Below are 20,163 nucleotides of genomic sequence, written 5' to 3' on the forward strand. Positions count from 1 at the left end.
AAGTCTCTTTGGGTTAGTCATTCACCTCTAATGGGATTGATTCCTCTTGCCGAGCTGAAGGGGCACACACAGCATGAGGAGGAGGAGGTAGATGGGTTTTAGTTTTTGCAGCTGGATTAGAAAGCATTCAAGATTCACGTGCTGACCTCGGTGCTCTCTACAACCTCCTGAGGAGGGGAAGGTGCCGGTCTCTTCTCCCTGGGAACCAAGGACAGGATGCACAGGAACAGTACAAAGCTGCACCGGGGGAGGCTTGCACTGGATGTTAGAAAAAACTCCTTCACCGTGAGAGTGGTCAAACACTGGAACAGGCTTCCTTGCAAGGTGCTTGGTGCCCCATGCATTACAGCGTTAAAGTGGCATCTGGATTATGCCCTTAATAATACACTTTAACTTTTGGTTAACCCTGGCAGTTGGACTTCAGATCCTTGTAGGTCCCTTCCAACTGAACTGTTCCGTTCTGTTCCATTCCTTGCATTAGATTTGGTTTTGATTATATTTGTTTTTGCAATTCCCCCCACGCATCACATTTCTTAAACACACACGTACCCCTTTCTAAACAATTATAGCCTAAATGAATCTAAGTCCCACATCTTATTAAAAGTTGTGACTTTCTCTTACAAGCTAAAGGTGAAATATTTTTAGTTTGGCCCGATTCTGCTCTCTGCTAATGTATCCATATACCTGTCTTATTGCATAAAAACTGTAAGAAAAACTCATACGCAATTTTGACATATATTTTGTTTGCCATTATGGTTTGTCAGATGTTTCATTACATCCTGGATGTCCATAACTAAACAATTTCTAAACAAAATGGACTATTTGCAGTCATCTGCTGGAGGCCTGCAGCCAATATTTCACGTCATTTGTCAAGAAGATTTCTTCCATTGAAGCACAGGGAGCAGTGGGGACTGGGGGAGCTTGGCACTGTGCGGAGCTGGGGAGTGCTGATAGCTCCTCAAATGAGGAGAGGAGAGAGATGCATGTTACATCTGTCACTTAATGCCCGATCACTGGAACCTTGCAATGGTTATTCGAAAGGCAGGAGACCCAAATGTTCGGATTGCTGGGATGCGCTCAGGCTGTGCAAGAAGCAGAGGGAAGGCTAAAATCCTAACCTGATCATCTCGGGAAAGAAAAGTCAGAATTTAGCCCAAGACAAGAGAACAATCCATTAGAAAGATATTCCTGTTGTGTAGTTAACTTCTCCCAGAGCACGTATTTGCAGAAATGTATATTTTGATCGAGCTATGTGGTGTCTTTACAACATTGAAAGCACAAGAAAGCCTGTGAGACTTAAAACTAATCAACAATTTTCCGCATCTTTTTGTCATAAGCCCTAAGGACATCACACCAAAGAGTCCATGTTTTGCAGAGATTTCCCCAAACACTGGGGGTCAGGTTCTATACCACGTTTTATTGCAGTATCTTATGTAGCCCAAACTTACTTTGTCGGTTCAGTGGAACTAATCACACATTCTCCATATGGAGTTCAGTAAAATTAATCACATATTCTTTGTATGGATTTGTCATGAATGAGAAGGTATATTAATATACGGGCACATGGTTAATATTCCAGTGAATAGTTTCCTGTTAAAGCAGAGCATCACTGCATCTCTTTGAGTAGAGATGACTAGCTTAAAAGAACATCTTTCATCTGTGTAAATGGTTTACTGGGGGGCATTGCAGATTGCTCTGAATGGATTTATTTTTTTCACAGAAACAGAGCTGAAAGGATAACACAAGTAATTGCATTCTCTAGTGCCTCCCAGTGCTTTACGTGTTCTCCTCTGCAGGAAAAAAACCTTTCATTTATTGTCAGCCTGATGAATTTAGTAATTGTAACTAATGGGGTTGTTTCTTTTTGTATGTGTTTTAGGATGGAATGGGCAACCTGAGAATCACGGATAAGGGTCTGAAGCTGGAAGGAGATTCAGAATTCTTGAAACCTCTCTACGCCAAAGAAATCCGGTCAAGACCAGTAAGTTGTCGGGAAAGGAATAATCACGTTTCTGTAGTCCTAACTGTAAGGAACCTTGAAGTGGGAGGGTGATACGGTTACCGGATAAATTACTTTGGTCATTCTATACAAATGTAATCTGGGGAGAGAGACAGTGGGTGTCCCTTGGGTACTTCATCAAGACACAATATCCTCTGGGCAGTTGCAAGGTTGATGTATGTGGGTTTAGTTTGTGTAAGTCACAGTTTAAATTCTCCCAGGACCACTGAGATTTCACATTGTCTTTTGGTCTCCCTTTAAGATAAATCATAAGCAGTACTCAACTGAAAGACCTAATATTTCTGAGGTACAGAGATAGCAGGCAGTTGTGAAATCCAGATTGCGTTTAAAGTTAGTCCTTCTCTGCAGAGAGCTGATGCCTTGGCAGAAGAGCCTGATCCGTTAGCTGTCACAATAAGCCCATACTATGTGCTCAGTCCTATTTCATGTTGTGTCTTAAAATTATGTTCAGTTAAAATTCAGCGCTGCTCAGTGAGACTGCTTGACAAAAGTGGCAAGGATGTTAAAAACTGAAAATGAGAAAGAACCCAAGTGTGATTGAAATAGCATTTTTGTGGTAGCGTTTCATTGACTGTTAGTGCCTTTTGTTCTTTCTAATGCAATCCTGTTTGTCCTGAGCAGCTGTAACATAACTGAAAAGATTACATATGGTTTCCAGGATCCTCCTAAGAAAATGTCATCTATCTTGTTTCCTGATCTGAAGTGTTAATTTGAGTCAGATACCAACCTTCCATTTTGATAACAATGGCAGGTGTCTAATTAAATAGTTAACATCCTTTTATCTCAGCATTTCAGTGGTCTTGTAGAAGTTGGAACTTCTAGAATAATCAACATAACATCCAATACAATATCCTATTTAATTATTGAAGGTTGTAACCTCTCTAAGATGGCTAAGAATTGATTTCAACAAACATAATCATTTTAGGAAGAAAAGTTAATGAGAAAACGTTTGTATCTATAAATGTTTTCATCTCCAAATTAAAAGAGAACTATAAAACCTTATGTGTCATACACTTTTTAAGGTAAAGTGTGTGGAAAAGGTGCAGCACTCAATTTGATAAATAGACTGAAGAATTGCTATTTACATTTCTTTTTCTTTAGTTAGATGGCTAAAAATAATATTTGATTACTGAGAGAACTAAGAACCCCTTCTTGCTACTGGGAATTTACTGTTTACATACCATTGTACTGATTTACATTTTAATAAGGTGGGGGGACAAAAGGTGTCTCTTTCTTGAAGTTATAAAACTACTTTCCTCATCATTGATAGTTTAATGAATGCAAGGAAAAACAAATATAAGTTAAGGGCTCCGTGTGCTCCTTGCTTTATCCATCCTCCAGAATTAGTCTTATTTTTGCTGTTGCCGTGATAAGGGTCTAGTCGCAAGCCAGAAAAGACTGATCTACATCCTAGTGAGTAGGAGCCTTTCTGCTGACTTCAGTAGATGAATTCTGGATGCTATATTAACTATTTAGTTGCATAAACCATGTGTGTAGTTTCTCTGACTCCTTAGTGGAGTTAAACTGGAATAGCCTGTGTTGGCTTTCTGGTTGCTCACAACAATTCTGGAATTATTAATGGACTGGGAGCAACAGGGACAATTCTATTGATTTCAGTCAAATTATGCTTCCTTGTGCTGTGCGTGAATTTGGCCTCCAGTAAGCAAATCAAAGGGTTGCATTCAAAGGATGATACTTAAAGTCTATTCTAAAAATATTATTAAATAACTAAAGCTTTATTTGTTTAAAGCACAGTAGTAAGACCCAGAATTTTCTTGGAGGGAAGCATAGAAGGAGCTCCTCATCTTGATGAGTATTGCTAAAATAAAGTGCCAAACTCAGCACTCACAAGTGCTGATGAATATCCACACTGATACCATAGTAATCTTCTCTGGGTTTTCAGAAATGCATAATATGGCTTTAAATGTGCACAGGGTAACAGAAACAATATGACAAATCACAGTAAAGAATATCTAAGAAATAAGCTGGCATATAGTATTTCTCTTATGCTTAATTAAACAAAGAGTTGCGTGCGGTAATAGATAATGGTTTTATTTAAAGCTCAAAAGTCTTTCAGACACTGGTTATTTACAGTGGATTTTCAGGAAAAAAAATAGCAACTTTGGTGTTGTTCTACGTTGTAGATGAAGGGGCTCAGTGAGCTCCATGGCATTGGTGGAAATGGCAGGGAAAGAATTGTGTTTTGCCATTCCATGACCTGACCTCCATGGAGTGGGTTTTCTAATGAACTCTAATAATTGGTGCAAGCCCGAATTTGTCACTGATCCCTCTTCTCCTCTTCTGTATCACTAAGTCCCAGGAAAGTGGTAATTAATATACACACAGACTTGCCATATGGCTAGGTGCCATATCTTCAGGTTTAAAGATAGTTTTGGATTTTCACTTCACATGGTTCTCTTTTTCAAACTAGTTCAGAAGGAAGGGAAGACCAAAGCATAGGCAGGAGGAAAAGCTCCTCAGGTGTCATCCCGAGAGACTGTGGCTGTGCTGGAACCTCTGAGTTTCTATGATTTGTGCTTTAAAGAGCTGTAGCAGGTACCACGCCCTTTATCACCTTCTGGAGTGAGTGGTTGCTTTCAGCTGCTCTCCTTTTGGAAGGACAACTCATTGCAACTGAAATTACATCTGGGAAGAACAAACTTGTGGTACTGTGGCATGCAATTTATGATACCAATAAAGGTACCTTTTTGGCCTTCTCTTAAAAAATACGAGCAGAAGAATTGTGCCAAAGTGTTTTGGTCCTATGCTGGAGATGCGGGCTTTAAAATCCCAGGCTTGAACTGGCTGCTAAAAGCTACTTCCAGCCAGTTTACTTCTGCATCACCGCTGCCTCCTGTCCCAGCAATGACCCGCCAGGCTCTCACCTTTTCCCTCACCCCTTCAAGAATGACCCCAAATACCTCTCTCTTAGGAAACAACAGGAACAGAGACCCTTCTTGTTTTGAGTCCTGGCTCAGTAACGCATGGTTTGTAGTGCCTCCTGGATTAGGATCCTATTGGTAAACATGAGAGCTTGCAAATAAACACAGCCTTGTTATCACACAAGCCTGAAGTTTATCTGGAGAGTAATGAATAGTAACTGGTGGTAGCAGTATTTGCACCCTTGTAGTCTTGTTTTAAAGAAACAAGATAGATGCATTCACTTTTCCAGGAGTGATCAGAGCATCTTAAACTCCCAGCTGAACATATTGCACAGTAAACAGTATTTTCCATGCCACTTGCATGGAACATGAGCATCTTGCTGCCTTTAATTAGGAAGTTAACTGGACCATGAAGTATTGCCTGTGTAAATAAAAGTGATTTGTACTTAGTCAAGAAGGTGCATTAGGAATCCTCACGTTTCTTTACTTGCACATAAATTATGGAGATTATTAAAAATTGGAAGGGTCATCTATAAACCCATCTGTAGCTCAGCTGCACTGTCACTCTCAAAATGTAGCTGTCTTTCTAACTGTTGTAATTTATTGTGGACTATCGTGTGAACCATCTGCTCACTTATAAATCAAACAAACTTTGACTGAAAGTTGCACATACCAGCACAAACTGTTAATTTTATGTGCTGGAAAGCAATAGAAACAGTTTTGTGGTCTGCAGTCTTCACTGATTTAATTTGAATTGAAATTTTAAAATGGAAATTTTCCTGCTTCTGTCAACAAGAGCTGCTAACTAGTAGGTTCCTTGAAACTTACTATAAGCAGTTTTAGCTTTCTTTGGGGTAAATGTGTTGCTTTGAAGCTTGCCACTTCCAGGACTGTAAGTAACTTAAAAGGGGCAAGGCAGCAGGCGATGTATACTTTCAATTCCGATAACAATAGATATATGCTGAGATTATACAGGAAAATCAAGTGAATTACTTCTCTCAGGAACTGTGTGACAACCAATGAGATGATAATCTCAGCTTTAGGAAACAGAGAAAGATGTTGCTTTGACAGGTTTAGGATGTTTTTGCCCTCTCAGTGTTCGTTTCAAGTGCAAAGATAGAAGAAAGAAACCTCGGTTTGCAAATGTTTACACCCAGGCTTAAATTCTCTTAGCCTGTATCCTTTTAAAGACATGATTACTCTCAAGCATTGATTTGTCTGATCAAGATCTGCAGTATAAAGCTTGACTGGGGTCCTGCCCTTACTGTATTTTTCCATTTTCATGTTGAAGTTCTGCTTCCTGTTATTTTAATCAATTGGAAGAAAAAAAAAAAGGAAAAAAAAAAAAGAATTGAAAAGCAGAATCCCATACATTAAAGAAAAAAAAATAATGGAGCAAAGTAGCAAAGTAAAGTGTCTTTTTATATTTTCCCTTTTTTTTGGTAATGCCAGAGGTCCCAGTCCTGCTCACTGTGGGAAGCACCTTGGGACCAGGCACTGAGAGTGCCACTGAGAACCACGTTCTTTCAGTTGAAGCAAACCTGGTCCCGTTTGAAGCTAAATGAAATATCTAGTAACTGCCATGGAAAAAGGTCTGGGCCTGTCATAGCACTTGGCTGTGATTCTGCAAGGGCATCTGTTTGGCCTAAAGAATTCACAGTTGTGAATTAGGACTGATAACTGCTATTCCCTTTACTGGTGTTTAGTAAGTTCTCATCAGCATAAAAGCTAGACTAGTGAGTGCATAAAATATGTTTGTCTTTACTTTTCATTTTCCCCAGCCAGTATTTGAATGATAGAAATTTTGAAGGAAACTTTTAAGACTGATAAATAATTATTTTGCCAATGTACTTGTCTCTCTCTGTTCAAATCTGGAAGAAGAGTGGTGTAGTTTTAAAGCACAGAAGCAATTCTGTAATGCAGGTATTCTTTTGTATTATTTACTCTGCAGGTCTACCTGCCCCAAAGCTAAAAATACTTACTGAAAAACAATAAACCATGTATTTGGATTGCAAAATGACATGTGCCCTCTGTGGGGGTATACCTGCCTCACAGCCGTAAATACATATTTATAAACAGTATAACATACTAATTGGGATTAGAAAGCAACATTTACCCATGAGGTAAGGCAATGCAAATGGCAAGATAATTGCAACTTTGTGAGATGTTCAAACTGTGTGGTAGAAATCAAGCTTTCAGTAAAGGCTCAGATAGATAACATGAAAGAAGGCTGCTTTTTTGAGGAAGGGGATGGAATAATGCCTTTTTTTTTTTCCCTTGTCAGAGTTTACAGAGCAATAAAAGGATATTGAATTAGTTCCTGATGATTTGGTCTAGCGGAGTGCTTAAGGATTTCAGTACGCTCGCTGAAACCATGGCAGGGTGGAAATGAAGTTTATCTCACCATGCTGCTGCCACTTAGCAGTCCCCGCGCACTCCCACCAGCTCTTTGGCATTACTCCTGTCAGCATTTAGCTATTCCCTCAGTGACCAGTTCTTCAGAGAAGGGAAGAATCTTCTCTTATGCACACCGTGTTATGAGTGTGCCTGGCAGCTCACAGAGGTGTTGGTCCCCCAGCATTTGCCTCTGGGGCAGTTCAGCTGACCTTGTGACTTCAGGGACGAAGGAACTGCCTCAGGTACGCGAAACTCACGCTATCCAAGGTCAACTTCTGAAGCATGATACTTCCTTTAATTATATGTTCAAAGCTTTCTGCTTCTCTGAGTTGATTTTTGGCAGCAGATCTTAAAATAGTGTTTAAAAGCCCTAAAAATTTTTTTAAAAGCACAATTTTGCTAGTGATGGCACAGCCAACGAAAGGAAGTGTCTGCAGCCCTGCCTGGCCACCTCATGTTCTCCCTGTAGAGTTTGTTAAGCATCCGCTGTGGCACCGCTCCAAACACCTTGTCATTAGAATGAGTGCCGGCGTGAGTTTGGTATAAAAGTCTCTCTCTGTTTGGTCAAACTAAGTCTTTCTTGCCCATTAGCTATGAACAGAGAGAAGGGAGCGTATTTAGGGGCAAAACAGTAAAAATGAACAGAAGCGGATGAGCAATTTGCTAAAGGCATCATTTTGGTAGAAGCACCCTCCCTTGATGCACAGGTACCATCACCATCCAAAGCACGTTCAAGTCTCTGTATGGCAGTAGGCTGTAAGCATCCACTAGGATTTATAAAACTGATATGCTCTGCTCTTAATAAATTTAATTCTCAAGCAATAAAATCCAGAGATCCTACTTCAGACTGAACTTTGGTTTTCCTGGAACCCTGGCGGCAGTTAGTGCCTCCGTGATGTTTCCAGTGTGCTAAAAAGGTGGAAGTTTAAACAAATTTTACAGCAGCTGTGAAAATATTTCCCTCTAGCTTCATAGTAATATTGGCCAAAAGTTTCCTAACTTTGAATTTTGAAGGAAATTTTGTAGGATAGCTGAAGGGGTACTTCCAATCACACCAGAATTAAATCTTGCTTTGTGTGTTCCCTGTGGTTTGTCTAATGAGCTGGTGTTATATGCTGCATACTGAGAGCACAACAGGCAGCTGCAGTATCTCACCAGCTGCAAAATGTGTTTGAGTAGCCCAAAAAAGAGAGATAGAGGAACCTCTGAAGTGAAGAAACTTTTTGGAATGACCCTACAACTTATATTTCAAAGCAAAAATCTCGTGGAGGCTGCCCATGGCATTTTGAAAAGGATTCCATTAAATGTTGCTAACATGTCATAAGCTCTTTTAAATGGAAGGGTAATGGCTCATAACATTTGTAAGCATTTTAATTTCATGCAATATGAGCAGCGTAATCAACACCTATTAAAGTCAATCAGCTGTGCCAAGTGGGCTACCTACCTCAGCGTTTGTCTATATTTTTCATCGTGGGCACACCTCTAAGCTAGCTCTGGGAACCGTACATTTGTACTTTCTTACCCTAGAAATTTTGTGTCCAGAAAACCCAGTATGGTCCTTGCAGAAGTATCTGAACCCATAAGCTGAATAAGCACTTCTAGTCGGGGGTTTTTGTCTTCTAGGTTGGAAGTTTGGGCCGCGGATTTGATGCAGGCTAGTTACAGCCCCAAAGCCAAACAAGAAGGAGAGGGAGAATTTCCCAAATGATCTCTGTTTTGTTGACTTTTTCTCTTTGACAGGTGAAATTTCTCTGCTTGAGTTGCTTGTGTGAAGAGAGGGGAGCTGTTCAGATCATGTTTGGTTTGCTGCTCTGATCTGATTTCCTTCTCCTATTCATTTTCAACATTTGCAGCTAGACTCTGCGGTCATAAAAACCAGCGATGTGCACCACAGCTCAGAGTGAGCTGCTGAGCTAAGGCTGGGTGCTCTGTGGTCTCTAAGCTTTCGCATTGCATTTTTACCATGATCCCCAAAATTGCTTGCATTTCAGCTATGAAGAGGATGACAGCGGGACCGAGTTGTGTGGTAGGGCTGTATTTCCACAAAAATGTTGCAAATCAGCTGATGTGTTTTTAGCTGAGTCGTGAGCCTTGAGACGGGAGTGCAGGCACTAGAACCTAAAAGGGAATAAACATTTGATTTAGTTTATTCCCCCAAAAGGAAAAAGAAAATACATGGAATTATTGATTTTAAAATTGAAAGAAAAAATGGCTGAGCTGAATGAATTTGGCAGGCAGTTTCTTGTTGTCCTCGAACATGCCCAACGGTTCTAGTGTCTGTTAGTTCAGCTTAGGTTTGGCATCTCAAATTTGCATGCTACCTCTATGAATTAACTGCAAAGCTGCTGTGAAGCTCCCTTTTCTTAATTAGCCATTTATTGTGGCCTGTCAGTATTCCTGTAGGCACGTATACCTCTAGGTGCTGTACTTCATCCTTAGTTTTCTACGTTTACTCTTATGCTTAAAAAAGGGGGGGTGGGGGGAAGCACCAGGGGTTTACTGGGAGTTTTATGAGTGTGGGATGCATCAGTCTCATCTACCAATGATGGGTTGTCTGTTGCTTACTTTTATTGCCAGACAGGCATTACTGTTAAAAGAGAAGCGGTGTTTCTCTTGTTGACTACAGCTGACCTGAACCAATGTTTGGGATTGAACGCATTTTTGGGTAGTCTTGAATTTTCAGTCAGAAACTTGATCCAACTTTTGTCTTAACAAGCTGTAGACTCAGAAAGAAGTAAGCCTTACAAAGCACCTGAAACTGCTCAGGGAAAAACGTGCGGTTGTGTACTGCTGCATTTCTCTCTCTCAAGGGCAAAGGCCTTGAGTATAAGGATTTACTATGTCTAGACAGCACTGCTGACAATCAGGATCCTGGCTGCTTTGGAAACGCTGAAGTATATAAACAACTTCTTAATACTAAAAATCAAAAAAGAATAAAACTTCGTACAGTGTGGATAGAGACAAAAGGACTGAGGAAGCACTAAAAGACAAATAGTGAGAGCCAATTATAAAGAAACAGAATGTTTTTTTCTGATGTTTCCAGGAAGTCTTAATAGCAGAGCTTCATGTCCTCTTACCACAGGACAGCAAACACTTCTGCAACTCTTCTGCTGATCAAAACTATTTCAGAAGCAAAGTTATGTATTTTTTAAGGCAAGTGTTACTTGACAAGACGAGCTGTGCTGTCATTAGCAAGTGCAGGCACACACCACTGGTTTTACAGACAGTTCAGTTTAGCTGCTCTTTGATTTGCAACAGGAAAGGAAAATCAGACCTTCCAGGTTTCATTTACAAGCTGCTTTGCCAGTAATAAGAGTTTCTCTGATTGTTCTGCTTCTAAATGACAGATGTTAGATTTGGAGAAAGAAGAACACAGGGTAAAAACGAGAACAACTCTGAATTTGCTCCTATTCTTTTAGGGCAAATTGGTTGAGGCTCTTGGGAAAACTGACTTGCTTCTTTTGAAAGTAAAAGTGAGATTTCTTTGGCTGTTAACAACTCCCTGGCTGGAACATCTCTATTTTTGATCTCTATTTGTCTGAGGCTGTGCCTGGCTGTCTGCTCCCATGTGCACCAGCGTCTTTCAGGAACGGATGCTCCCATGCTGACGTTAGTGGCACAGTGTTGGAATGCAGGATGCTGCTGTACGTGCGTGATAAAAATGGCTGTAAGCCTAGTCTAAGAGATGGGTGTTCTGGTATGAATCATTGATTTAGTCTTCAATGCAACCAGATATTTAATTATGTGTATAATTTACAGTTGTATGTTACTTTACTGATGCTGGTAAGGCTATTCACATGTATAAAGCTAACCATACGTTGTGTTCTTTCCTGGATTATGCCCTATAATTTCTACGTACACTGCATGTAAGTGGCAGTGTGAAGCCACTGGCAGGAGTCCATCATGTTGGTCACTGTGCAAACATGAAGACAGGCCTTTCCAAAGGGTTTTATGGTGTCAATAAGTAGACCGAGACTGGGACAGGAGATGGGGATCATGGTGAGCCAAATGGCTTGCTCGTTTGCTCCTACAGGAGCTGAGGAGTTGTGTGAGGAGTCCTGTGTCCATCTGCATGTTCATTTTAATAGGTCATTTAATAGGTCACGTGCCCCAAGCGTAAAAGAGTGTGGTGATAGAGCTGGCAGATATTTTCAAATAAAACCTGACATGGTTTTAAAAAAAAAATCCTTATGGATGATGGAAAACAGTTACCAAGATGATGCCCTTTTTTCTTATTTTTCTTATTTTTTTGACTGCAGGCTTTCAGTACAAAAAGTCACATGTCCAATGATTTGCTCTTGATTTGCTGTAATTCTGAGGCAAGTCTGGTTACCTTTTTTTTTTTTTTTTTCCTAGCTTAGTGTTAAAAGGTGGAATAACTTTTTGTGGCAGGTCACACACAGCACTAACAGGTAGCTTGCTCCTCATTTCTCTCTGAAGGGGAATAACCTATGGAACAGGAAGAAAATGCAAGGTGTTTCAGCTCACAGCATTTCTTCCTTGTTTGTCTGTGAGGACACAATCCTTGTTTGCCATCCTTATGTGGAATCGCAGGAGACTCCTCTCTTTCAGACCTTGAGTTTTCCCTGGGCAGGATTGGGACTAAAGTGTCTGTGGCTTTTGTCTTCCCACCACTAAGTTTTCCCAGATAGCATCAGCTGAACTGCATCGCTGTCATGCAACTTCCCCCAGAAACATCCCTTCTAAGGACGTCTGTAAGCAAAAGGGGTTAGTGAAGTGCTTGAAATGCATTCCTGGGCCTTGGGAGCCCTGAACTCAGTTCCCTTGTAAATTGATTACCCTGTGGCATCAGCCGTGGTGTCTCTAAATTCAGTTTCCCTTCTTCAGGGTGGAATCCCAGCCCTTTTCTGTCTTGCTGGGATGTGATGAAAGACTGGAGAGGCTACAGGAATGGAGGCACACGTGAGCAGTGAGAGGGCATGAGATGTTATGTAGGAGTTACAGATAGGATGAAGAACCACAGAGAGCTTCGGGTAATGCAGCTTTGCATTTCTTTCCCTACTGAAACTATGAGAACAGGTGAAGAGCGCACTAACAAGGAGAGCTGGGCAGTTCTGGAAGGGAGCGAATGGAACAGAGCAGCTTTCCCCTTTGGAATGCTGACTATTGTATGGGATGCTGGCATGGAAACTACAGTCATTGGAGGACATCTTCCATTAGAAAGTTCTTCGTTATGGTCTAGAAGGGAAGGTTTTGTTTAAGGTTTATTCCAAATGATTCAATGCTAAAATTTTAAATCTCTGTTATGAAAATGAGAGTAAATGCACACCAAGATTTCCATGGTGTCTTAGTCAATGCTGGACACTGCTGTATTCTTAATTTGTAGTTTAAAACTCTGCAAAGAAAGCGGCTTTTATGACCCAGGCTTTTTTCTTTTTCTTTCCAGCTACAGCTTGATATTGCTCATCTAGTTCTTTTTCTCCTTGAGCAAAACAATATACCATTCCATTGTCTCTCTCTTTATTTAGACAAGGAATGGATTTGTCATGGGGCATTTAATGAATAAAAGTGGTTAATATCTGAGTTCTGTTTCTCTGCTAAGAAACCAAGAGCAGCTGCAAAAAAGTGCCAGTGGCACCATGAATGGGTGGTGACTGATTTAGAGAGAAACATGCTGTTCACTGAATCATCCGTATCACTCTTCACGGTGCCTGGAAAGTTGTCTTTTCCAAGTACTGTTACAAGCTGAGCCTTCCTCTTGGATGAGATCTGACAGGACTGCAGCCCAAGGCACTATAGCTGAAGAGTAAGATGTGTTTTTTCCAATGAGAAGCTTTGTAAGACATCAATATTTAAAAGCAGAGAAATAAATAAAGTTACAGACGATCAGGTTGATTGAAGGGAGAAGAGAGGTCATTTGTCTGACAGAACAAGCATACCTCTCTAGTGAGGCTTACAGTTCTTTAGCCGAAAGCTGTTGTCTTTCATTTGATGAGGTTGGTCTCGAAGAGTGTGAACAACTCATTGTTTTTCTTAAAATCATTATTTTTCTAGGCATATTTTGCAGGTTAGAAGTACAAAGTGGATGTAGCTGTTCACCACCTTATAGCAATTCATATCTTCCTTTAAGCAGATACACTGATGTGAATTCACCTCTGTGTACAACGCGCAGGGAATGGCCAAATAATCCATAACCCAAATGCACACTAATTGCTGGAAAAGTTCAAGAGGAAGTGATCAACCTGAGCTGGTTTAGTGCTTTGGTTTCCAGAGAGCTGTGGCTGTAATTCAGTGAGGTGATGGGGTGAATCTGAAGACATTTCCTCTGATGCTTCCTATGGCATAGTATTCAAAGCTGATCCCCTCCATGTTTTCACAGAACATCCTTCATTATTTAAATAAAATAAAGGCCATATAGGGCAATTGGCCTGCATGTTGTCAATGCTGCTGGCTTGAGGAGCACCTTTTAATTCAAGTTTACTGTTGCTTCAAACCAAACTATTCTATCTGTATTGCTACTACATTCTTGAAATCCCCAGCTACTACTGTAAACTGACATTCGCTATATATGTTTCTTAAGATCCCAACTGTTATTTATAAATGATGAACCTTGATGCTGTACACAGCTGGGAGAGCAGCAGGCTTTCTGTTTCTCTCTGCAGCGTTATCTATTATGCAACAATCTGGGAAGTGTAGCTTAGCTCAAGTAGGGGAAAGAGGAGCATGCAGACAGGACCCTTCCTGCACCCAGTCCTGGTGGGAGCCACTGATCGGATGGATGTCCACTGATGAGTTCTGTTCCTCCAGAGTTTTGAAAGAACTTCAGGAATAAAAACATCAGGAGGCAAATGTCTTTTGTTTAAAAGTGGTGACAACCAGACAGGCTCAGCCACCCTGCGGATCGCCCAGAGAGTAATCCTTGGCTTTTATATGTCTCCCTGTGCTCTGTTTTACCTTCACACATCCTAATCTCTCTGGCTGCTTTTGCCATTACTCACCATTTCCCCAAACAACATTCCTATCTTCTTCCAGGCATGGAAAAAGCATCTGCTGCTCGTTCTATGAGCCTGACAGCTATTGAAATAACACTCCCTGGGTCCCCAGTGGTGTTGGTTAGGGATGTATTTCTGCTCATTGGCAATGCCCTGCATTTCTCTGCTCTCTTAGCCCTGAAGTAGATACCCAAGAGTGTCTATTGAATGGTAGCTGCAGGACGCAGTCAAATCTCAGCACAGAGCGCCCTATTACTGCTTGTGCAATTGTCCCACTGGTCAGACGTTTGCTGTCATGTTATCTCTGTAGATGCATGTGTTCTGGGTAGCAATGTCCAGCAGGATTTAGCATCTTTCCTCCAAATCAATTCAATGTCATGGTCACACACATAGCTGCATCTGTTGTTTTATCTCTTCAAGTGTAGTACTGCCTTGCCTCTTCAACATTCTGCCTCTCCTGGGGTGGAAGTTTGCAGTTCTTCCTCTCCAAGATGGTTCCTGTCTGACACTAACTCACACATGGACTGTTACGACACTGCAGGTCAGGATTTGGCACTCTGTGTTTGTTCCTGTGGGGAAGGCTCTGTCTAGTCGTGTAGACTGACAGACCATCCTTCTTAAAGCAAAGTATCGATCATTTCAGCAGAAGAAACAAAGTGGTTAGGTAAAAGGAATCAAAACCAATCTGTGCAATTGTCTATGTGACCCAATAACCCTGTATCATAATTAACACAGATGAAATTACTTTTGTATCAGAGACACAGATATGGGTCCAGCCTTTCTTTATGTCCCATTTTGCAAAATATGCCCCTACAGAGTTAACTCAGCATATTTCTACAATAAATATTCCTACAACAAGGCCAAAATATGTTTTTCATCAATCATTTTATAGCTGCTTCAAACCTGTCACACCAATGTATGTGCTTGCAGCAGCTTCAGAGGAAAAATAGAGAAAAAAAAGACAAACCACAAATAAACAAGAATTTGAATATAAAAGCAAGAATTTGAATAGAAAACCTGAATAGAAAACATTTTCTATTACCAAGAATGGTCAGATGATCTTTCTTTGAGTCTTGTAAAGTGGCAAGTCTCCAGTGAATAAGTAATTGTAGTTCCAGGAATCTAGATTATTGCTCCCGTGAAGCTATTGAAAAGGAAAGCACGCTGAGCCCTTCAAACACGTTTCCTGATGCACAGACAAACGTTTGCCTGTGGCTCATGGCAAACCTGAAGGACAGGTCTCATAATGAAGAGCCGTATAATTGTAACAGATGCCTAGAAACAGAAATGCTTGGATTGCAGGAACATGTCCGGGCTGAACCTTGTCACTTCACAGGCCAGATGCATTGAAGAGAACTCCAGTGGGTAATCACCGAAGTGAGGATGGCCTTCTGCGTCCTGCCTTCCAGCCGTAACCGTGCTGTAATATAGTTGCTTTTGCAGTGTAATTGCTTTCTCTGCAGGGCTTCTTCCTATTGATTCTGCTTGTGTGGATTTAAATTGTTTGCAGGTTGGAACTAGACTCAAGTTGGTCTGCATCTCTGCTTTTCTGTGCGAGGCAGCACACGTGACACTTCTATCTAAGAGATTTTAATGATGTCTAGATAGCATCGCTCCCCGGCCTGCATGCATGTATTTGATTTGAGGAGAAAGGCTGGATCAGATAAGTTCAGAACATCAATAAATACGTGTATTTTGTTTGGTGACACTTGTTCAATTTGAATCTTTTTCCCAGGAAGCAGCTTGTGTTGTGTCATTTTTTCAGCATGCTGTGTAAATGCTCTGCATCTGCAACTGTCGAGGATGGTGCCATCCCATAGCAATGCCATCTGCTCGTTCACAAAGTGCTTTTTGCGTAGATAAAAAATGTGAGGTGTTACTCATAATTAGGCAAATAGCATGCTGTGATCTGTGATTGATTTGATTTGTGTTGCTGGCTACCTCGCGTATGTCTATGTGTCCATAAGTATTGTCTACATATCAGCATATGGATGCAGACTTATGAATTCTTTTTCCCAATCCAGACAGATGGAAATGTTTTCTGTTCTTATTAGCAGCAGCTGATTTTCAGTAACACCAGGGGCCTCAGCTAGGATCTTGCCTGTGTTTCCTGCTGTATGTGCATGCATAAATTGTCATGGCCATCTATAATCTCATACCAGAAGTGATCCATGACCTGCTGTGAAGTAAAGTTATGATTTCAAAGCCATGTTCAGGGATAGCCTTGTTATTAGCCTTCCTGGAGAAAAATATCTAGATATATAACTTGGAATACAGTGTAGTAACAAAGTGCCTAAAAGGTGGTGTGAGCATTGCAGAACCCAAGTATCACGGGTGAGTCAGACTTCTAGAAAATATTACTGTTCCTTTCTTAGTAGTAAGAATATAGTAAGAATATGTTGTCTTAAATTTGTATGTATTCAACTCACCAACTGACTGATTATTTCTGGTTGTACTATGGTCCAGGTAACGCTGATAGTAAGAGAAAGTAAGTCAGAAATTACCAGTTCCGTATAATTTTAATGTTGTCTCCAAATGCCTTTTATAGATAGTGAGGTGTGATTTACCAGTAGTTTTAAAAGATGTTTAAGGCAGGCAGTAGGCATACCAGAAAGGCCATAAAAATGAAAACACATGAACAGCGATCTGCACACTTGTCTGGAGTAAAAATTACGAGCGCTGTAGTAGCTATATAGTTGGATGATTTAGAATATTTTAAACCTCAGCAGAGCTCTCTTCATTTCTACTTCTCTCTCTTCTATGGTCCTGTGCATACCTACAGTGTATTCACTTCAGAAAGAGGCCTGTCACCACTGGAGTCTGACCATAACTAGGGCAGCCCGAGGCAGAAAATAGGTTGTAACTTAGCACAAATCCATAGTCCTGCTGCTGCAACACCTCCTGTATACAAGGATCAGATCCGTGTGAGCTGCCTCTCAGCCTGCATACGAGCAGCCACTGCAGTTAGGCATTTCTGTGGAAGAATTCAAATAAATTGAAATAATGAATGCTTGGCTGATTTCTAGTGGGAAGTGGCGATCAGCGTGCTGAGAACCCAGGACTGCTGCTCTCCTCTTTAAGAGCATTGCAATTTCTTGTGTCCTGCTTGGTTTGTGCGAGGGAGAGCCATTCCCCAGTGATGCCAAGTTAATCATCTGAGCACGTTTGATCAACTCCGGTATAATGCCTTTGGGTGATCTCAGAGTGCAGCAAAGGTCTTGAAGCATTTTCAGACTTATTTGGTCATTTTACAAGCTGTGCTGTTTCTTGTCTTCAGATGTTGTCTGAGAGTGTCTTGCCGGAGGACTTCTGGTGCTGAGCATGTGTGGTGCCTCCGATTCTTTCAGGTTCCAGCCCAGGGAGCCAGCAATGCTACGCTAAGTCCTTGCCAACACCGAAAGTTTTGTGGATGTGCAGCAGCCTTCAGATATTACAAATCCAGATTTTCTACCCCCATGGACACTGAATAGAATTCCAACATGCACAGTTGCCTTTAATTTTCATGTGTATGTCTATTGGTTTCATCATGTCATCTGTGTTTTTCTTTGTATTATAAGCCAATGGAAAAAAAAAAAAGGGGGAAAGAAAATAATGGCAAAGAAGTCAAGGCATATGTAACGTTTCAGATTTTTTTCAGTGTTGTTTTTAATGTCAGCAGACATGGTGTAATTTAATTTTCAGAAGAATCTCAGCTGCAAAGCAGCTGATTAGGCATCTTGAAGAAGCAGCCGTGCTAAGTGCTGTGTTTGTGAGATTGTTACAGGAATTCTTTTAAAGAGAGAAATCCCTAGATTGCCAAAAATAAATCACTTTGAAGGATACAAAAACCCCTTGGGTAGCCATCCAAAACCAGAACCCAGCCATTTAGATCTCCCATCACAGACCTGCTTTCCTTGCACTTTAAAAGGAGAGTTAGAGATGTAATTGCTTTAATGTATCAGTGGGAAATTTATCTTTTGTTTCTATTGTCATTAAAATGAATTCCAAGAAATGCCATAAAAAGGGGAGGAAGAGTGGCTTGTAGTATTTGACATAAAATTCCAACATAGGTATTATATATGCTATGAAAATGTGTCATGTTGGGTGAGTATTTTTACATAACTTTTCAGAGCTTACAGTCAAACATCTTTCTGCAAACATGACTGTACATTATTTGTATAGAAGGGACTTGAGTGTTTTGTTTTTTAGTATTTGAGTACTTAATAAAATGTCAGAGGTTAGAATCCAACACGTTGAATTAGCTTATGACTTTCTAGATTTATGTCTTTGAGTGCCAGTTGCAGGTCAGGGCTCTCTCAGCTCTGTCACTGATCCAGGTTACATGACTTGGGTGCATTACACTTGTGAAAAGAGTTTGTTTCTAGGAAGAAAAGGATATGGACTGCATTTTGTTACCTCTGCACTGGACCTATTGCTTCCTTCCTGAAAGTAATCATCTTTAGACATAAATATAGCATGTACTGGGGCATTTTGTAGCCTTCATTTTAATCTGTTTGTTATCAATTCCATTCACAGTTTGTTTTCATTCTGCTGTGAAAAGCTTACACTGTCAAATCAGAAGTTTTACTGAAAAAGGGATTTAGTTACATGAACATTATATCCAACCATTTGAAGGACAAAGTTAAGATCAGAAGAGACTCAGTGATTAAACAACAAAAAGCATGTTCAAATAATATTAAAAGATGTTTTCAATCTAACACCTAGGGATTTAGCTACTGACTTAAATTTTTGTGCCAGAAGGCTTCTGGGCAAAATCCTGTTCTTGTTGTGGGGAGCTATGTCAGAAACAGAAGGAAGATCTATTGGTTTTTCTTTTGTATGGCAACTTAAATGGAAACAGTGATGGCTGGCTTGCAAGTTTGGCCTGAAGTCCATGGTTTCTCTTGATGCAGATGAAAGCTAGGCTGCTTCAAAGCGGGATCTTAGGGGTTCCAAGCTGGATACTCCCAAATTTGTCTTCTTCACAGCCAAAGATAGATGCTGCCCAGCGTTCTGTCTGTTCGTTTTTCGGGAGGTGTGCGATGTCTGTACAATGTTCTGGTGAGGTTTGCTGTGATTCACAGTGGTGCCAGTTGCTTGATCTGCAGCATCTGTTCTGAATTCTGAGTTTTTTTTCAACCTGATTATTTCCTCACTACTCTCTGTTTTATGGGGACAGCCCTGAGCTTTTCAATCACCAAACACTCTCTAATGTGTGCTAGGGATCAGGTCCAGGACTGTTTTGTTTGAGTCCGTGCTCGCAGCATGCTCTGGACATTTCTGTGGTTAGGGAACTCCGCATTTGGTGTCGAGCAGTGAGAGCTTTATTGGTGCTTCCCTTTGAAGGACGAGCAAGTCATATCAGAACTCTCACAACACTGGATCAATGATGCTAATTGAAGCTTGTCTGTGTCAACTGACCAGAAGGGACAGAGTGAGGGTTAAAAAGTCACCTTTGCTGGTAGGTCTCAAGATGCGCCTGACAACTGCAACGACGACCTTGCACGCAGTGCTGTGCCACGGACAGCCCGTGCTGCTGGGTCTGGGTGCGTTAGGAAATCGGCAGAGGTGATATTTTTGTGAGTTTTCATTAGGAAAGTTTCCCATTCTTGGCGAAGGATATCTTGCGCCCTGAAATGATTGCTTTTTGTCTCCGTTTACAGGCAATGACTACTTGCTACTCCAAAACAGACAAAACCGTGAAAAGTTACCTCATACCCCAAATATCCGGGAAATGAGATTTGGAATGAACCGAGAATGGGAGATTTCTAGCAGCATGTTGCTTTCTGTCCCCAAACCAATAACAAAGTGGTAGAGCCGCAGCAGACAGCGAGGTAGGATTGTGTTATTCACAGGCAAATGTGCCCGCATCTGATTGAAGGTGAATTCTGGGTGAAGCACTATAAGTTTGCATAAAAACCATAAAAACTAC

The 20,163-nt window shown here is 40.9% G+C and overlaps 1 protein-coding gene across 12 annotated transcripts in view; it reads left to right on the forward strand.

The window, feature by feature from the left end:
* The window catches only part of SGCD (sarcoglycan delta), a 526,403-nt gene that overhangs the window by 440,859 nt on the left and 65,381 nt on the right, over window positions 1–20,163 (forward strand). For all 12 annotated transcript variants that reach the window (XM_080554840.1, XM_080554843.1, XM_080554842.1 and 9 more), the window contains one exon: window positions 1,880–1,981. In XM_080554840.1, the coding sequence (XP_080410966.1) occupies window positions 1,880–1,981 (102 nt within the window). The remainder of the gene's footprint in view (window positions 1–1,879; window positions 1,982–20,163) is intronic.

This window comes from Anser brachyrhynchus, assembly GCF_964034855.1.
Source record: "Anser brachyrhynchus genome assembly, chromosome: 14".
NCBI classification, from domain to species: domain Eukaryota; kingdom Metazoa; phylum Chordata; class Aves; order Anseriformes; family Anatidae; genus Anser; species Anser brachyrhynchus.